This window comes from Giraffa tippelskirchi, chromosome 11 (genome assembly GCF_054371585.1).
Source record: "Giraffa tippelskirchi isolate mGirTip1 chromosome 11, T2T-mGirTip1v1.2.pri, whole genome shotgun sequence".
Taxonomy (NCBI): Eukaryota; Metazoa; Chordata; class Mammalia; order Artiodactyla; family Giraffidae; genus Giraffa; species Giraffa tippelskirchi.
The window spans coordinates 84,058,449-84,078,955 of NC_137285.1; the positions used below are offsets into that span (position 1 = coordinate 84,058,449).

At 41.3% G+C, this 20,507-nt stretch overlaps 1 protein-coding gene and 1 long non-coding RNA gene across 18 annotated transcripts in view; one reads left to right on the forward strand and one right to left on the reverse strand.

Moving 5' to 3' along the window:
• Positions 1-12,650, forward strand: part of LOC145527808 (uncharacterized) — a 29,162-nt gene extending 16,512 nt beyond the window's left edge. The window contains exon 2 of the long non-coding RNA XR_014069877.1: positions 9,685-12,650. This is a non-coding gene — a long non-coding RNA (uncharacterized LOC145527808). The remainder of the gene's footprint in view (positions 1-9,684) is intronic.
• YAP1 (Yes1 associated transcriptional regulator) overlaps positions 6,463-20,507 on the reverse strand; it is a 123,616-nt gene continuing 109,571 nt past the window's right edge. For 14 of the 17 annotated variants that reach the window (XM_081545937.1, XM_081545939.1, XM_081545942.1 and 11 more), the window contains 3 exons: positions 15,065-15,195; positions 11,622-11,734; positions 6,463-10,130 (listed from right to left, as the gene is read on the reverse strand). In XM_081545937.1, the coding sequence (XP_081402063.1) occupies positions 9,892-10,130; positions 11,622-11,734; positions 15,065-15,195 (483 nt within the window). In that variant the 3' untranslated portion in view covers positions 6,463-9,891. Of the gene's footprint in view, positions 10,131-11,617; positions 11,735-15,064; positions 15,196-20,507 lie in introns of all 17 variants that reach the window. The other 3 variants (XM_081545941.1, XM_081545938.1, XM_081545940.1) reach the window with 1 other exon arrangement.

The following is a 20,507-nucleotide window of genomic DNA, read 5'->3' on the forward strand; positions in this document are numbered from 1 at the left end:
CCCCACTCTAGGGGTTCATGGCCTTTTAGTCTGAGTTAACTGCTCTGGGTGGACTTATGAGATTAGATTTTCCAGTGTTTCTTTGCTTGAGGTCAGTTTCCCAAGTTAGGAATCTGCTCAGACACCAGTTTTCCTTATTTCTATCTCTGTATGAGAAATACAATCTATAGTACTTCATTGTCTGAGCAGTCAAGCCTGATTATACCACTGGCGAAACATCACTTGCCTTTGAAATTACCTTCCCTCCTGTCTTCCATTTGCTATGTAGAAAAAGTGCCCTGAGGTCGCTGGTAGTATCTGGGGATGTGTATACAGCTATCTACAGTGTTTTCTTCTCTTACAGATCCAGGCGATCTTGTTAACCTTTGTGCGAGTTCAATCATCATTTCCTTAAAATTTGAACGGCGAGCCTGCACTTTAAATACAAATGTTGTGTGAACTCTGCCAGTTTTCTTACCTGCAAAACTAGGATAGGACATAGCTCAGTGGGCTGTTGCCAGGATTGAATGAATGAATACATGAAAAGTGCTTGGCCTATAGTGCACACTCAATAGACACTATTACCTAGTCCTGGCTGTAACCTCCGTGAGGGCAGAGATTTGTGTCTGCTTTGATCTTCGCTGTATTCCCAGAGTCAGGAATAATGCCTGGCACATACCAAATATACTGATTGAGTCAATCCATCACATTATATAGTTTACAGACCAGACAAAGGAAATATTCCCCATTCCCACAGTCGTCCTGCTTTGTGCTCTTTCCTCTGCTTATAACACGATTTCTATTGGTTACATCATAACCCCTCAACGCTCAATTTAAATACCACCAGTATGAGGCCGTTCTCAATCATCCCAGGAGGAAGGCTTTCCCTAGACTCAGCTCTCCTGGTACACTGTCTGAACCACTCTCCGCACTTAGCAGTGTCCTCTATTTTGTCAACAACTTGAGGAAGTCACCATACCATTACTCAAGACTAGAATATTACCTGACAGCATTGTTTTTAAATCTACACATACATGATTCTTAAAAACAGAACATTAGCCTTGATAACCAAGAGCACGCCAATGCTGTGGCAGTCCTTCTAGGATGAGCTCTGTATGAAGGCACAGTCCCATCTGCAGTGGGGCCAGGGATATACATGGAAGAGGCCCTGTGAGTAGACTTCGCCTGTGTGCACAAGTTCCCCAGTTACGGGCCACGCCCTCAACTTCTACCAGTCACTTCACATAGGGTAGGATTTGGACTTAGGTTTAAGGCACTTAGGAGAAGCAGTAATGATACCTTGAAGGACTCGGCGTGATCAAGCAAGGTTCTGCTGTTGTTTTTCAGTTGCTAAGTCATGTCCAAATCTTTGTGACCTTATGTTCCGCAGCACCCTAGGCTTCCCTGTCCTTCACTATCTCCCAGAGTTAGATCAAATTCATGCTCATCAAGTTGGTGATGCTATCTAACCATCTCATCCTCTGCCACCCTCTTCTCCTTTTCCCTTCAATCTTTCCCAGCATCAGGGTCTTTTCCAATGAGTTGGCTCTTTGCATCAGGTGGCCAAAGTACTGGAGCTTCAGCTTCATTATCAGTCCTTCCAATGCATATTCAGGGTTGATTTCCTAAAGGATTGACTGGTTTGATCTCCCTGCAGTCCAAGGGACTCTCATGAGTCTTTTCCAGTGCCACAAATCAAAAAGTACCGATTCTTTGGCACTCAGCATTCTCTATCTCACATCTGTACAAGCCTACTGGAAAAATCATAGCTGTGACTATACACACCTTTGTTGGCAAAGCGATGTCTGCTTTTTAATGTGTTGTCTAGGTTTGTCATAGCTTTCCTTCCAAAGAGCAAGCGTCTTTGAATTTCAGGGCTGCAGTTACTGTCCACAGTGATTTTGGAGCCCAAGAAAACAGTCTGTCACTGCTTCTACTTTTTCCCCTTCTGTTTGCCATGAAGTGATGGGACTGGATGCCATAATCTTAGTTTTTTGAATGCTGAGTTTTAAGCCAGTTTTTCACTCTCCTCTTTCGCCCTCATCAAGAGGCTCTTTAGTTCCTCTTCACTTTTTGCCATTCGAGTGGTTATCATCTGCATAGCCAAGGTTTTTGATACTTCTGGCAATCTTGATTCCAGCTTGTGCTTCATCCAGCCTGTCATTTCAAAGGACGTACTCGCCACATGTAAGTAGAATAAACAGGGTGACAATATACAGCCTTGTCATACTCCTTTCCCCATTTGGAACCTGTCAGTTGTTCCATGTTGCTTGGTTCTAGCTGTTGCTTCTTGACCTGCATACAGGTTTCTCAGGAGGCAGGTAAGGTGGTCTGGTATTCCCACCTCTTGAAGAATTTTCCAATTTGCTGTGATCCACACAGTCAAAGGCTTTAGCATAGTCAATGAAGCAGATGCAGATGTTTTTCTGGAATTCCTTTGCTTTCTCTATGATCCAATGGATGTTGGTGATTTGATCCCTAGTTCCTCTGCCTTTTCTAAACCCAGCATGTACATCTGGAAGTTCTTGGTTCACATACTGCTGAAGCCTAGCTGGGAAGGATTTTGAGCATAATCTTACTTGCATGTTAAATGAGCACAACTGTCTGGTAGTTGGAACGTTCTTTCACACTGCCCTTCTTTGGGATGGGAATGAAAACTGACCTCCAGTCCTGTGGCCACTGCTGAGTTTTCCAAATAAGGTAACATGTATAAACATTTTGATTATTCTTATAGAATATTATTCATTGCTGTTGAAAAAAAAGATCAAAGCATATTTAGATAAAAATGGGAGGGGGAGGTCACTTGGAGTGCATACTGATGAGAGCAGGCAGACTCATGTAACTATGCAAATACCCTGAGTAGACCTGCTCAAGTTTGAAGGGTCATTTTGAACTATTCAATAACAATGTAAAGATGAGAGAGATCATACTCATGTTAAAAAATGTTGCTTTTAAAGAATGTCAGTAATTTACCAGTTATTCTTATATTTCGTTTTGGTCCTTATAACCAGTGTCAGAGATTGTGTAAGTTATAATATTTTCACTTGACCCTTGATAGAAAGTTTCAGTCTTCCAGTCCCATAGTGATGGCAGTGGGATGTAACCTTGATGTGGAAGAATCTGCTTTTGAACTTTGCAATATTTAGCACGGTACAACACTGAAAACTGTTGGAAATGTTCAGGCCTTGAGAAATTTGCTTTAATGATTTTGGAAAACTGAGTTGGATTTGGTCAACAGTTATTTAATCAATGTTAAATTTCCTGAACAACATTCCAGATTCAGCCAGGGCTTCCTGCTCCATTTTGGATCCATGATGCGCCCTCAGAGGGAGCCCTGGGGCTTCTCTGGCAGTCCAGTGGTTAAGCCTCTGTGCTTCCAATGTCGGCGGCATGGCTGTGATCCCTGGCCAGGGAACTAAAATCCCAGGTGCCCTGTGGTGCGGCTAAAAAAATAAAGGGGGGATGTGTGTAGTTCTGAGCTGCTTAATATACGTATTTCCTGTAAGGCATCAGCCATTTTTTGACTGGACAATACACGGGCATATGCTATTTAAGATTTAGATTGTAAGAGACAACTAAATCTCAAGCCCACATTCTACTCTGGCCAGTCTTACTGAGGTTATAGGGCTCCAGAGATTTCTTGGCGTCTGGAGAAAATACTTCAGCAAATGGCGTTCTTCAGTAGGTCCTGCACACGTAGCTTTGCAGTGTGACAGCAAGTTACTCAGCAGCCTGATGCTTCACGAATATGACTCTTTGTATCTTTCATAGAATCTAAGGTCCTAATTCATGGTCACCCCAGTGATTGGAATCTCATACAGCTGTTGATATTCTGACCATTATTCACATCCTCATCACTGAGCCAATGAGATGCCTCTGTGGAACCCCGGCTGTAGATAAATACAGGCTGCTATAAAGCTCAATTAAGGAGAAATGATCTTCAGTTTCCTAGTTCATTTATCACTGTCGGCTTCAGTAGTTCAGGGAGACAGCACCCATGCAGCAGTGCTTTTTCCTCAGATTCTGCCACTTAATCTACAACTTAAAGAAAATGAATTTCTCTTCTAATTGGCTACATATACCATCATTTTAATCCTGGGTAAATCCACTATACACAAGAACTTGATTGGTAACTCACAAATACATCCTTAAATGGAACTGAGATGTGACTTCTAGAATCGTACAATAAAAATTATACCCAAAAGGTGATGTTTAACTCATAGACTACTTTACATGGACTCTGTGAAGTCCACATGTGAAGTCCTATGTGAAGGTCATAGGGACTATAGTCAAAAGATACTTGAGACATAAGGAAACATGGGTAAAATTGTGTCCTAAGCCTAAGAAATAATTTAAGTCATGCTAATAGGATAGCCTCCTGATTTAGATGCTGTTTTTTTGTTTGTTTGTTTTTTGGAGAGGTTTCTTTTAGTAAGAATCAAGCACTGTCCTGCATGCTGTACTCAAAGAGCCAGACACGACTGAGTGTCTGAACAAGACATTGTCCATTCACTGACTTTGCAATACAAACCAGTATCAACTTCACAATGTTACAGTAACTCTAGTATTTAATAGTTTCACTTAAAAAAGAAAAAAAAAGAAATCAAAGTGCCAGATTAGCTGTTTAGGAATTTTACAGAAATAGGCTCTTCACTCAGGTATCTCCAATTAGCAACACACAGACCCAGTTTTGTCTCATTTTGTTTTCAACTTCTAACAGAGTCCTCTAACCGAGTTAAGATGTCAAGTCATCTGATTCAGGAGTTTTGTTTGTGGTTAAAATATGACAGATTAAAAAATTCAGAATATCTTTTAAATATCATCTTATTTTGCTATTGCCTTGATTCTGCAACTGTTTTCATTTGTGGCAGTATTATGTTTGCCAGTTTAAGGCTATGTTTATGGTTAGAAAATTATTAATTTCACTTGTGTCAGAGCTTTTTGTATCCAGATAATATTGCAAAAAACATTCCATGTTTGATTTGGAAAAACTGCAGCACTATATGTCACAATTCTCATCTGATATTGACTCAGCAAATTTTTAATTGAAGAGGATTGTTTATGAAAGTTTTCAGGACTATTTAAATAAAGAAATTAAATGGCAACAGTTTAAAGCAGGATAGGGACAAGTCGCCCTGCCAGAGATAAGGTTGATTCCAGAAGCACCAGTGTGCGTGCAACCCTGGGGCCCATGAGAGCAGTACATGGACTTACCATAAATACCAAGTAAAGCCAGATTTTCAGTCTAACTGATGGCTGCCAGGACCAGGGATGGCCGAGCTGTCATTACAGAAGGAAGAACACGTGATGGGGCCCTTAATGCTGCTCTTCTTTTACAAGCTCAGCCGACAGGATGGAAATCAAGGGGTAACTCACTGGGCTGCTCACCACTTCCCATTACTAGTCCTTATTCTCTCTAGAGGCGGTTTTTCCCAAATCCAAATTAATATTCTTCTGAGAATTTTACTGACTCAGACTGACTAAATCAGCTACCTCAAGGCTGTACAATTCTGTTTCACAGACTCCAGAAGGACCGCAAGCTGTCCAGTGTGAAGCACACCACTTCTTAGAGTAGCCTCCTAGTAAGAGGGGCAATGTCTACAGACACACCGTATGGTTTTGCATTAAAATGTACAACCAGTAAGGGGTTGTACATTTTGCAGAAGGGGAACAGTCAATTTCAAGTTCCACAAAATGTTTTACTATCATAAAGAAATTATACATAATAAAACACTGTTTTCAGACTTGCCTCACCAAAAACATGTCAATAATTAAGATGTTATATACACACAGAAATAAATGATTTTCAAAGGCAATCAAATTTACTTCTTCAAAGTTCAGAGCCTACCACTTAAATCTGTGAGTGTTTTAATTTATAAAATAATTCCTAATAATTTTCATAAGTATTATAGGGCTTCCCAGGTAGCGCTAGTGATAAAGAACCCACCTGCCAATGCAGGAAACAAGAATCGTGGGTTTGATCCCTGGTTGCAAAGATCCCCTGAAGGAGGGCACGGCAACCCACTCTAGTATTCTTGCGTGGAGATTCCCATGGACAGAGGAGCCTGGTAGGCTATGGTGCACAGGGTCGCAAAGAGTTAGACAAGGCTGAAGTGACTTAGCATAGCACATTAAGTATTCTATTTTGGAGATATAAAACCAAAGGCTATTTTGAAAGAAACACTATTTTCTTCTGTGCTGCTATTAACACATGTAGTAAAATCATTTAAGACTGAAGAGGATACAGTTCTGCTTACACACTTTTATCAATGAGGATGGTTTACAGGAAGAGTACAGAACATAAAGTTCAAAGAATTATATCCACACTACAAAAGTTCCAAGCGCCAAACCAACCTTAAGTTTAACCTGTCTGCCAGTGAGTTACCACTATAGTCACCTCTTATTACTTGCACTTGTTCTACTGGAAGACCCATTAAGAAGCCAAAAAAGTTTTAAATATATTAATCGTTAAAAACAACAAAGAAGAGTTTAAAGAAAGAATATATTTGAACCATATAAACAAACAAAAAGGTATTACATAAGAAAAATAATGTAACAATTTATGTAAGTACCTAACATATGAGCATGCTCTTACATCTAAAACAAAAAATAAAAAGGTAACATTGGTACTATATATATATATTTGACAAGTGTGCATTAAAGAATTCTCTAATATAAAACATTTAAAATGTGGAGAATATTTTGCCAAGACACAGAAAACAACTGTTAAGATAGGCACACCCACAATTCTTATAAAAACGTGCTTATGGAAGATAAAATTGATCTGAGGATTCATTCCTCAGATGCCAAGAAGCTATGAAACTGTAAATCATTGGATACTGCCTCCCACTTTCGCACTGTTTGAGTTTCAACACTGATTAGTATAAATCATGAATTACACAATTAGTTTTATTTTTAAAATTTTAGTGTTTCTGCCAAGGTTCCACATAAAATGCATCTATTTAGTATGAATACTTAAAACAGCAACATCATTTGTATAAAAGTTACTTTCTAATTTTTTTTTAAAGCACTATTGTTTAGAAAATAGTTATTATAGTTTAGAAAACAGTTATTATAACAAATAGTGCTCTGGAAAATCTAAAACTCCAAATCAATATGCTCCATCAACCATCAGTAGATCTAATAAGCTCTAACTAAAAAGAACACAAATGTAAAAAGCTGATAAATTTAAAGATTATAAAATTGGTTTATTGTAAAAGCAATTCAAGAATACCCAGTTAAAATCTTATTCCAATGCCACCCAATACAACCAAGAAGCAGTTAAACACTTTTACATTAGGAACAAGGACAAAAAACAAAGACCACATCAAGGCTGTGATTCAAACTCAGAAAGAGACAAGGCTTAGGTCTCCTTCAGGTCAGTACAATGGGTACAATTAGGCCAAAGCACCACGTCCTTCAGACACCATGGTGCTGCTACAACACTGAGGTATAACTGGGTACATCCAAGTTGAGGGGGAATGAAGAACTCCATATTTTTGTTTTGTGGGTGTACTTAAGTGATTGAAATATTAGGAACAACTGCCTTTAATGACAGCAATATGCAAGACAAGTTTTTATTGAAGAAAAAGAAGCTTATAAAGTTCTCTATCAAGGTCCCACTAAATCTTCACAGCCCCCCTCCCATTTTCCCACCCTCTCCCCTAATCTAAAGCTACTCTGCTGATATATAAGATGAGATCTTAATGGCAAATTGTAGGCACTCCTTCTAAGTAGCTTTGATCTTCTGCATATAAAAAAGCCAACATGCTGTATCATCCATCCATAAACTCAATTATGCATTCTAGGCAGAATTTCATTATTCCTCTAAAAAAAAAAATAACATCTATCTGCACAGTGGCCATTTCCCCCCAGACTTAATTCAAGATTTAATCTTTCTGCTGTTTTAATAATAGCCTCAGAATCAGTTATTACGAATGATCGACCTATGAATCAATAGATATAACACAACGACTGCATTTTGAGCACTGAAATTACCTAATATAAAACTTTACTTCCAACTTTTGCAATCCTCTAAACTGAAGGGTCAAAATACTTGTATTTTGTAATCAGAAAAAAAAAAAAAAACCCACCTGTTGTCCTAAGCTGAGGCTTTTCATAGCAGTTTTAGCCAGGAAAAGAGAGATTTTATGTCTTATAAACCCTTGAAAATAAGGGCTTACTCTATAAACATCGAAAAGACCCTTAATTGTAGAGGTGCTAGCTGATGCCACTATAATTCACAAGCGAGTAATACTTCATAGCTTATATTGAAGGGTTGATTCATGCTCATTTTGTTCCTTTAAAAATACTCTTTGGAAAACATTATTATTCCTGTAGACACATACTCTAGTTATATCTCTTCCAGTAAAAATAAAAGTATAATCATGATTATCTCTATTTCTTTGCTAAAATCAACTAGTAATATACATTAATCTGATCACTTTACCAGCTAACTTATGACCTTACAGTATCCCATATACTATCCAGGGTAAATTCTCAGCATATAAAAGTAGGAGCAAGTCTTGTAAGTAAAAACAATTTTGTAGGCAATATTTCAATGTAGTCTTTAATGTGTTCATTATAAAGGAGAACTAAACTACTAGATTTTACTTCCAAAACTAAGGCAAAGGTAATCTTCCAAAGCTAAAGGGGATAATAAAGCCATTTCTTGTTTACTTCTTTCAAATTCAGCAGATAAAATCCACTGTGTGCCCAGGGGGCATACAGGACTCCTCGAGGCACTATCCCTAAGAACAGCCCTTTCTGGAACACTAACCACCACCCCCACCTGCACACGACCCCAACCCCAACCGGATTCAAACCACTGGTGAAAGATAAACTACTAGTCTTGTATTCTAAATGCATACATTCATAGCTACCATTTTAAAATAAATTGGAAAGTAGGGAAAACTCAAAAAAAAAAAAGATACATTCTGCTATCACACTATTATAAACATTATAAGTGTGTGTGTGGGTATATATAAAGAGAGCTGATTACCAAGATTTAAATAAGATGGTAAAAAAAAAACCAGGACATGTAGATTTACCAAAGGAACTATAATAACTGTCCCAAGCTACAAGTATAAACAGATGCACTACAATGGTAATTTGCCTAGATTCTGAGGAAAAAAGAAAAAAAAAAAAAAAAAAGGAAAAACCCCTAAGACAATAAAAATCCCGATGGAGACAAAAAAAAAGGAGGAAAAAAAAAAACCCACAATAAAACCCATCAAAATCTATACTAGAGTATGTGGCAATAATTAATATATTTCTATGGAAATTATCTCAAGCCTTACAAGCTCCTAAAATAAAATCAAGGTCACTATGTGACTAGTGATAGCACTAGGAGGAAAAAAAACCACTGAAAGTAAAACAGTCTTCAGCCTTGGTTTCAGCTAGCTCTTCAAATCAGTCTAAGCACGAAACAACAGATACAACATTTTTGGCTTGTTAGACCAGTAAGTCATGTTTTTCCACTGGTCAAAGGCAGCTGAAGAACAATTGCTTGAACAAACTAAATGCTGTGACATGAAGTATTTGACTTCCAAGTCTGAGTATTTAGTTAAAATGATTGGTGAACATCTAACTGGGCAAAAGGAATGGCATCCATCATCCAAACAGGCTCACTTCCCCCAGCCCCCAAAACAAACAGTAGTTATAATAGCAAAAGAAACAAAAAAGTTTTTTTTTTTGATTCCTTAGAGCCAACTATGGAAGAGGTCAGCAATATATTAACAGCAGCAATGGACAAGGAAGAGCAAAATAGTGGATGAAAGAATCCTGCTGGACGTTTGTTCATCTTTTTCTGTATTAGCCAGAAGACTGCACCTGGCTTAACTGGAAATTTCAGGTATAGGTCTTATCTCCTTAGATCCTTCACAGATTTAGAATTCAGTCTACCTGAGGGCTCTATAACCATGTAAGAAAGCTTTCTTTATCTAGCTTGGTGGCGGCCAAAACAGACTCCATGTCGTTGAGGATGTCGGAGCTCAAAGCTTCTTGCAGGCTCGGCATCAGCTCCTCCCCTTCGATGTTCATCCCATCTCCCTCCAGGGTTCCAAGGTCCACGTTTGTCCCAGGAATGGCTTCAAGATAGTCTGGGAAACGGTTCTGCTGGGAGGGCAGGGTGCTTTGGTTGATAGTGTCACCTAGATGGACCAGCAAGAGGGAGAAAGAAAATAGGTCCTTTTCGAAAGGCCGACATCATGTGAGCACAGATGTACACACGCACAGGGAAAGAAATGCATCCTGACTGCCTTCCTTCACTGGTGCCCACAGTTTACGTTACAAACAGCCCACAGACAGCAAAGGGACAACGCCAAGTTTCCTGCTGCTTCATCTGTTCAGATACTGAACAAGTCTGACTGCTTATTACTACGTGCTAAGCACGGAAGGGGGTCCTGAAAAAAGATTTGTTGAAAAATTATATACAGCAAGAGAGAAAGAACAGGTATGACACAACAGCATCAATACTTGACTCTGTTCCAGGCATGTACCACCACAGTAAGATAACATATAGAGATGAAGGGTGTATGCCTGTCTTTCTCGTAAGTACACACTGGGGAACAGAATAAAATAAAAAGGCTGCATGAAGCACTATCCCACTCTCGGGAGATTCATATTCACAACAGTAAAACCACGCCTCCCAGAAGTCCTTGGAAAAGTAAGTCTTCTAGCTTTGCTTACAGGTCTCCCAAACTTACCTGGCCAAGAACCCTTTTTTGCCCATGACGAGGTTAACATTCATGAACACTTCAGTGGAATATGCTTTCAGAAAAACTAACATAAAGCATTAATTGTTATAAAAGTTTAGAGAGAAGGGAGACACGGGAGAGAGACGAGTAAGGAAAGGTGTTGCGAATGAGATGGGTTTGAGGCGACTGGTACGGATGAATTCAGATCCAGATGAGAAGAGGGTGGTGTGGATTCCCAGGGACGCCGGAGCCATGGGCTGGATGCACCCCGGCACAGAAGCCCCACCAAACGCTTCCAGAAGCGGCCAACTGAGGGGCCAGCTAGCTGGACAGCCGCTTCACTGCCCAGCCAGCTCATGCCCCCTGACAGCTGCTGAGGCCAGGGTCAGAGGGTAAGCCACCGGAGCAAGGGGTCTATCGTCACCCCTGGGGGGCAGGTTTTCAAGCTCCTGCAACTCTTCTAATAAAGGAGGAAGGCCACCACCTCGCCTTTCCAACCAGCCAGCCTGAGCCTCGCATCACCTAAGCTGGACAACAGACCCTCACAAAAAGAGGGAAGCAGACAAAGAATCACATACACAGAGAGACATATAAATCAAACACAGAGCTCTCGCTCCGAAATTAAGAATAAATATCCATATAACACAGACTTCTAATATGGTCCTCAACTGCCCTGCCCATTAACTCAATATTTTAAATGCTAAAATAAGGCATGTCAAATAGAGATAAGACATCTATGACATTTAAAAACTCGGAGAAGACTTCAATAACAAGACGTTATTTAAAAAAACAAGAGCAAAAACTCAGCAGGGCTCAGTTAAGTTGACAGGATCTGAACTGGTTTCCTCTGAATACTCTTGGCTCACTGTAGTTCATCAGACCCAGCAATCCCATGACTGTATCTGACCGAAAGCTAGATGACCAAGGGGAACAAACAGTACCAACCTGTGTCCATCTCATCAACGCTGTTCAGGAAGTCGTCGGGGGTCCGAGGGACGCTGTAGCTGCTCATGCTTAGGCCGCTGTCTGTGCTCTCGTCGCGAGAGTGATAGGTGCCACTGTGGAGAATGAGGGCCACAGACCGACACAACACACGTAAGAAAAGATCCTAAGGCGAACACATAAACCCCTGCCCAGTACCAACGTGATCCTGGAGGATCAGCGGAGACTCCTGCCCTGCAGCATCTGACACAAGCGCCCTCTTTCAGGGCCCGCACCGAGCTCCTGTGCTATGAAGCGAAATGGACAAGCTGATCCTAATGCAGACTGGCAACCTCAGGGGGCCAAAGTTTCTCCGAAGGTTCTGCGGTCCTAAGGGAAAAGCAAGATACACCCAGCTTTCCTGAGTGACAGGAAACTCTCGGTGTAACGCTGTTTGAATCGGGGGGCTCCACACACTCATCTGTCTCAAGGTCTCTGTTTCCCAAGCGGCAGTGGTCACAGGCGTGGGTCAAAACACAGCTTCCAGGTGGTACTAAGACAGGCCTGCAGTAGATTCCTGCTGAATTCCTCAGCTCATTGCAGAGAGTTTAAGCCAGAAAAATCAACCCTAAATAAAGAACCAGAATTTCTTTTTGGACTGGGCCAAAACAGATAAATCACTGCTGATAAGAACAGAACTCACTAGCTTGATCTCCTTGCTTCTGTTCGGCAAAGTCGGGGGAACCCCGAACAAACACCTCACCATGAAATGGGAGTCCTGAGATTCCAACTGAAGGAATTGATTAAAAACAAAACCCCCCAAAACCCTGCAAGGCACACAGCTTGAGAAAAACAGAGCCAAGATAGATTTTTACTTTAGGCTGAATGAAAAGTATCACAGATTTACATACAAGTATGGTAAATATCCTCAGAACATTAATAGAACACTTCCCTAACCCAGTAGCATGCAGACAGCAGGTGGCATTGATGGGGGTTCTACTAATTCTAGAAAATCTTACAGCAAAGTGTGAAATAAAGGCAGCTGTAACTCTTTAACAGTCTCTGACTACAGTGTGAACTGAACTTTCCTCACAGCTTGGACATTTGAAGAGCTGTTCAGTTTACACAAAAATTAAACAAAAAATAACTTAAGCTTTAAAAACGAGCTTTCATAGTTGCTCAAGGTTGAGAGCTCAAGCCCCTCAATTTCTTTCCTACATTACTCAATGCACTTGCCTTGTTCTCCTTCTCTTTCACACTGTATATTGCAACCACTAGTTTAATGCTTCTGTCAGATTTTGGCAAGATTCAAAAGCCTCACACAGATCCAAGAACACACAAATTTGCCTCTGAGACCATTTGTACACAATGCAGCCACTTCGGAGAAGCCCTCAGGATGTGGTTTGTTTTTTATTTTGCCTGACTCGATCTGGGACAAGGGCCTGGTCCTAGTCATCACTCTATTCCCACTGCTCACCACGGGGCATAGATCAAGACACTCAAGACTCTGTTACAGAATGGCTGAATTTACACAGTTGTTCAGAGTTCTTTCCAGGCCTCAGGGGAAGCACATGGGCATTCCTGAGGACAGAGTTCACAAGGCCATCTCCCTGATTAGGAACTGCCCCCTGCAGCCCCCATCTCCCTTCAATAACACGCCCTGAGCAGCTGCTACTATGTGATAGGGACGAGACAAGGCTGAGGAATCAGAGGTTAACAACGGCCTATAACTGATGCTTTCTGAGAGGCTGACAACTTCAGGGAGGGAGGTGAACAAATACATATACAAGGGCTACGTGAGCAAAAGTGCTTTTTGAACAGAGGAGAAAACGTTCAAAGTATAGGGGAAAGGTTTAATGGAGGGGAACGCCGGAGCCGGCCTTGAAACATCTGAGTAAAAGGGAGATGAGGGAATGTACCACCAGAGTTAACTCTGGGGCAAGTTAGGGGAACAAGTGCTTAGAGTTTAAGGAATATGCATAAGGTAAATACAGGCAGTGGGGAAACCATCCAAAGTTTCTGAAAAGAAAAATGCTCGAGTCAGATGTGTGTTTTAGAAACTGGGGTACTACAGACAGGAGACATGGGATTCTGCCCTGAGACTAGCAACTCTGGGGGTGATTCACTCTGTGTTCTTTACCAGAAAATAGAATCTTAAAACTGTAGCTCAGCTTTTATCAAAAGTTTTAAGAATCTGCACAGACGACTATCAGGAGGGTATGCGGGCTCTACCCCTCTTTTCTGGATGGTCTCATTTTATCCCTGGACCAATAAACACAGGCCTTCAGCAACATGGGGACTGGAATTACACTGATCTGAAATTTCCTCTGTGGCTATGACTTTTCTTAATTAACCTCAGAATTATAATCTTCTATAAACACATTCAATTATTGGCAGGACTTTAAACTGCATGTGTCAGGGAGTAAATACAAAACTTAAATACATTTTAGATGGCCTTTGAGTTGTCCTGCTTTCAATGTCATTTGTTTCCAGGAGTTTTTTCATTTCCCTTTTGATTTCTTCTTAGATGGCCTTTGAAACCAAACCAGTCAATTAGGGCACCAGCACTAATCTTAAGAGATACCTTGTTTTTCTTAGGATCTGGATATTTTCAATTCAACTTGTGAGAACTGAAAGGGTAGCATAATAACCTTCCTAAATCAATACACCTTTAAATATTTTTAAAAGTGCACTGTCTCAAACTGATTAAAAACAAAAGCAAAGACCAGAAAGCATTTGTTCCTTATTTTAAAAATTGAAACTGCATAAATATTTGACAATCTACAAGAAAGTACTGTAGTCAAGTCTTAGTTTTAAATGTCTTTCTAGGCAAAGAAGATGATCTGTCTCAGCCTGCAGTTTTCAATGCAGCACTACATATAATAATATCATCTTTGCAATATGCCTGAAATCCAAGATTTCTGGTAATTCACTAAAAATCATCCTTAACTGTGCTATTTTTGAATACTCTTTAATGTTAACACATTATTTGAAAGAGACACAACCTTACTTTTTATCTCCTTGGCCTATAGCCCTTAAGAATATGAGGCCTTAGAGTGAAACTTCTCAGGTTGAACACTTATGTGGAAAATTCCTTCCAAAGATCCTTACAATGCTGCCCTAAGCAGGTTTAAGATGCTTTTTTTTTTCTTCCTGCTTTCATAGAAAGGCATTCACATGTTCCTTCATGATTCTGCAAGTAACTGTTAGTCAACAGCACAGGCACAAGCAAACACGTGACTCTGAGTAAGTATCCCCTCTACAAGCCCAAACAGCTCATTTCCTCTCACAGCAGCCAGCGTCTAATCCTCAAGCTTTATTGTACGAGCCATTTATGGAGAGATTCATTTACAGCCATGGTTCGCGGCCCACACAGATGTTCAAACAGCTTATTACATATAAGCACTAGGGAGAACACCATAAGCTGTGATTTTTTCAGACGTTGGCCAGCAGCAACTCTTACCAACCTGTTAAGAAAGGGATCTGAGCTATTGGTCGTCATGGTTCTCAATTCCTGAGACATCCCAGGAGAAGATACTGGATTTTGAGTCCCACCATCCTGCTCCAGTGTTGGTAACTGGCTACGGAGAGCTAATTCCTTAAAAAAAAAAAAAAAAAAAAAAAAAATCAACACTAACAGAATCAATCCACTAACAAATTATCATTACATTTAAAGAAATAACCCTGTATATATTAAAGCTTAAGTACTAACATCTAGAAGTTATTGAGTTGACCAGTCAGAAGGACCAAGTTCTTCTCTCCATTTCAAGTCACTGAACATTAAATTATATCAACTGAAAGTTTATCCAGGCTTATTAACCCCCCATCATATACTTGACTAACTCAATTACTTAGTTTTCTCTTGTTATTTTCTTTATTCTGGCAGACATGCCTAAATCCTTCCTTTAGAGCAGGCTGGCAAGTCTGACCAACCCTCACATGGTTTTATATATTTGGCACCAGTAATAAAAATAAGGTCAAAAGAACAAAATTTGGTGATTTACCAAGACAGCAACACTCCTCACTGCCTTTCTGCACTGTTTTACACTTTGGTATCGAATGACTCATTCTGACTTCAGGTTTTCCGTCTTGAGCTACTTATACCTTCAGGGGTATCCAACGGTTTCTCAGCAGGAAATCCCTGGAAACGGAGCAAAAGCTGTGGGCCGTTACTACCGATGGTTTCAGAAGGCCTGCCCCAACACGCTTCCAAACATTCCAGGTCTCAGCTTTTTATCTGCCCAGGGCTGCAAGGCTGGTTCACTTCACTCTGGCCAACTCCTACACCTTCATTACCAGCTTGTCCTTTTCCTCACCTCTTCATCCATTCATTGTACCCTTTCCTGAGGATTTCCACTGTGCCTCTCAAGTGCTCATCACCATCTTCTGCTAGAGATTGGCTTTCTCCTCCTTGACAGCTTTGGTCTGACTTGAAATGCGGCTTTCTGTCTCAAAGGACATTACCCCACCTCCTGCAAGTGGGCAAGCCTGCTCACCGAGGCACACACCCCCTCCAAGACCCTCCCTCCCAGGACACCACTGGGCCCAGAGGCAGTGGACGTATTCTCTGAGCTCTGCACCAACACGTCTAGACTTTGCAACAACCACTGTTTACTCAGGTTTCTGCCTTCTAGATGTACCATCCTTTAAATGGTTTCTTAGCCAGAAAGTCATGACGGAATGCAGAGGGTCTGTGAACTTGACGGGAGAAAAAAGTTACATCTTTATTTTCATTAAACTGTAACTGAAATTTAGCATTTTCTTCAGTTACCTTAGGCAACAAACGGTAGTATTTACTATACCTCTGACTTTTCATCAGTAGAAAACATTTTCATATCATACTCCAGTTAAGTTTCTTAAAAATGTTCACTATTATTCCAATATTAGTCATAAGACATGCTACGATATCTTATTACTTATATATTATGCAGATGATTTATTCAACATGAGAGCTTGGTAAATTTCTGGATTCCAATGGTCTTTATCCCCACATACCTCTAAATCACTCATTTGTACAGCCAAGACCTTGCTATTCAAAACTAAACCTGCCTGTACAATCTTTACTCACGTTTGGGACAATGATCAGTGTTTCACTTCACTGAAACTGCACTTTACCACTTGGGAACTATCAACACCCATGCACAAAATCTATAGAGTAATCTAACGCTGAAATTCCTGGGTCTCTAAACTGCAACAATACCGTTCACTACTGCATTTCAATCAGCAGCTCCCTTGGTCACATCCTGAACTGGTTTAGAAAGCTCTCTCCCAGAAATCTTACACATACTCATCCTGCTTTCTGGGACCAGACTTTTTCTTTCCACCCAGCTCTACCCAGTAAGAGGTAGAACTCTTACTGTTCCAGTTTACTGGCTCTTTCCCCCTACAAGCCTGATCATTTATCCCTTTAAAATGTTTTAAAGTTTCTTTACTCCTGGCTGGGCTGCCCTGTTGTGCCTGGGCTTTCTCTAGGCTGCGCTGCACTCGCTGCGGCGGCCCCTCCTGCTGCAGAGCTGGTGCCTGGGGCCCAGCCCCCTGCGACCTCCTCCCGAGTGACGGGTCGAATCTGTGCTCCCTGAACTGGCAGGTGGACCCCCAACCACTGAACCACCAGGGAAGCCCTGAGCAGATCATTTTAAATACACACGAGAACCTTTACGACTCCTGATACACATACAAATCTTGTTTCAACACAGCAAATTCCAACAATGAATCAATACTAAAACTATGCCTGCGTCATTTCTATACTGAGACTGCTAAGAAATGCTAACGGAAAAACCATACAGCTATCCAGATTATCATAAATTAATTCCCTGGTCTTCGCTGGGCCTCTAGTACCACTTACTGTTTTGGTTTTTTTTTTTTGGTGGGGGGTGGTCTTTGGTTACTTTTCCTCACATTCTCATGATTACTACTCCAAATCTGGCACACTCTCTCAAGACCCCGGTCACTGACGTGCTCTCCCTTTTTCTAGCTCCCTCCCATGAAAACCAGGACACCAGAGGTCATCAGCCACAATCATGGTTTTCTGGTTCCTCCTGTTGCCCTGGGCTGCTCCCACAAAGCCATCTTCATTCATACTTACTTTACAACTTTTCTTCCAGGCTCAAAAAACGGATTCCCTACTGCCACCTCCTGTTCTAGGCCAACCCACACTCCTAGTAGCTTCTGGGGATCCCATTTACTTGTTTTCTCTGTATCTTCTATCTGACATCCCCCAGCCCCACTTTCATCTTACAAAGTAACAACTGACTTTAAAACAAAGACAGTTTGCACTCCCCACAGACTGTAGGTCTGTAATGTGGCACGTTTTCCTCTGGTACCATGTCTTTCATATACTCTTCTCTTGACTAAAAACAGACAAACAAAAAAACCCCCCCTTTTCTTATTATTTAAGATCCAGGTACCTTCAAAGATAATTCTCCAGAATGACCCCATCTCCATCTTTAGATTGAATTAGACAGATGGAAATTATGTCTTTAACGCCATGTTCAGCTCCGTTCAGTCGCTCAGTCGTGTCTGGCTCTTTGCAACTCCATGGACGGCAGCACGCCAGGCTTCCCTGTTCATCACCAACACCCGGAGCTTACTCAAACTCATGTCCATCGAGTCAGTGATGCCATCCAACCATCTCATCCTCTGTCGTCCCCTTCTCTTCCCGCCTTCAATCTTTCCCAGCATCAAGGTCTTTTCCAGTGAGTCAGTTCTTTGCATCAGGTGGCCAAAGTATTGGAGCTTCAGCTTCACCATCAGTCCTTCCAATGAATATTCAGGACTGATTTCCTTTAGGATTGACTAGTTTGCTCACTTGCAAATCCATGGACTGTAGCACGCCAGGCTTCCCTGTCCATCACCAACTCCTGGAGCTTGCTCAAACACATATCCATCAAGTCGGTGATGAAATCCAACTGTCCAACAGACTCTCAAGAGTCTTTAACACCACGGTTCAAAACCATCAATTCTTTGCTGTTCAGCTTTATGTTCCAACTCTCACATTCACACGTAACTACTAGAAAAATCATAGCTTTGACTAGATGGGCTTTTGTTGATAAAGTAATGTCTCTGCTTTTTAATGTGCTGTCTAGGTTTGTCATAGCTTTTCTTCCAAGGAGCAAGCATCTTTTAATTTCATGGCTACAGTCACCATCTACAGTGATTTTGCAGCCCAAGAAAACAAAGTCTGTCACTGCTTCCCCATCTATTTTCCACGAAGTGATGGGACTGGATGCCCTGATCTTAGTTTTTTGAATGTTGAGTTTTAAGCTAACCTTTTCACTTTCCTCTTTCACCCTCATCCAGAAGCTCTTTAGTTCCTCTTTGCTTTCTGCCATAAGGGTGGTGTCATCTGCATATCTGAGGTTATTGATATTTCTCCCGGTAATCTTGATTCCAGCTCGTGCTTCATCCAGCCCAGCGTTTCTCGTGATGTACTCTGCATATAAGTTAAATAAGCAGGGTGACAATATTCAGCTTTGACGTACTCCTTTCCCAATTTGGAACCAGTCTGTTGTTCCATGTCCAGTTGTAAATGTTTTTTCTTGACTTGCATACAGGTTTCTCAGGAGGCAAGTAAAGTGTCTGCTACACCCATCTCTAAGAATTTTCCACAGTTTGTTGTGATCTACGCAAAGGCTTTAGTGTAGTCAATGAAGCAGAAGTAGATGTTTTTCTGAAATTCTCTTGCTTTTTTATGATCCAATGGATGTTGGCAATTTGATCTCTGGTTCCTCTGCCCTTTCTAAATCTAGTTTGAACATCTGGAAGTTCTCAGTTCACATACTGTTGAAACCTAGCTTGGAGAATTTTGAGAGAGTTACTCTGCTAGTGTTTGAGATGAGTGCAATTGTGCAGTAGTTTGAACATTCTTTGACATTGACTTTCTTTGGGATTGGAATGAAAACTGACCTTTTCCAGTCCTGTGGCCACTGCTGAGTTTCCCAAATTTGTTGCCATACCGAGTGCAGCACTTTCACAGCATCATCTTTTATAGGATTTGAAATAGCTCAGCTGGAATTCCATCACCTCCACTCGGTTTGTTTGTAGTGATGCTTCACATTCCAGGATGTCTGGCTCTAGGTGAGTGATCACACCATTGTGGTTATCTGGATTACTAAGATCTTTTTTGTATAGTTCTTCTGTCACCTCTTGTCACCTCTTCTTACTGTTTTCTGCTTCTGTTAGGTCCATACCGTTTCTGTACTTCATTGTGCCCATCCTGGAATGAAATGTTCCATTGGTATCTCTAATTTTCTTGAAGAGATCTCTGCTGCTGCTGCTGCTATGTTGCTTCAGTCGTGTCCGACTCTGTGCGACCCCATAGACGGCAGCCCACCAGGTTCCACCGTCCCTGGGATTCTCCAGGCAAGAATACTGGAGTGGGTTGCCATTTCCTTCTCCAGTGCATGAAAGTGAAAAGTGAAAGTGAAGTCGCTCAGTCGTGTCCGACTCTTAGCGACTCCATGGGCTGCAGCCTACCAGGCTCCTCCGTCCATGGGATTTTCCAGGCAAGAGTATTGGAGTGGGGTGCCACTGCCTTCTTCCCATTCTACTGTTTTCCTCTATTTCTTTGCATTGATCAATGCAAAGTTCACTTCAGTTCAGTCGCTCAGTCATGTCCAACTCTTTGCGAACCCAAGAACCACAGCACGCCAGGCCTCCCTGTTCATCACCAGCTCCCGAAGCTTGCCCAAACTCATGTCCACTGAGTTCGTGACGCCATCCAACCATCTCATCCTCTGTCGTCCCCTTCTCCTTCCGCCTTCAATCTTCCCCAGCATCAGGTGGCCAAAATATTGGAGTTTCAGCTTCAGCATCAGTCCTTCTAATGAATATTCAGGACTTTAGGATGGACTGGTTGGATCTCCTTGCAGTCCAAGGGACTCTGAAGAGTCTTCTCCAACACCACAGTTC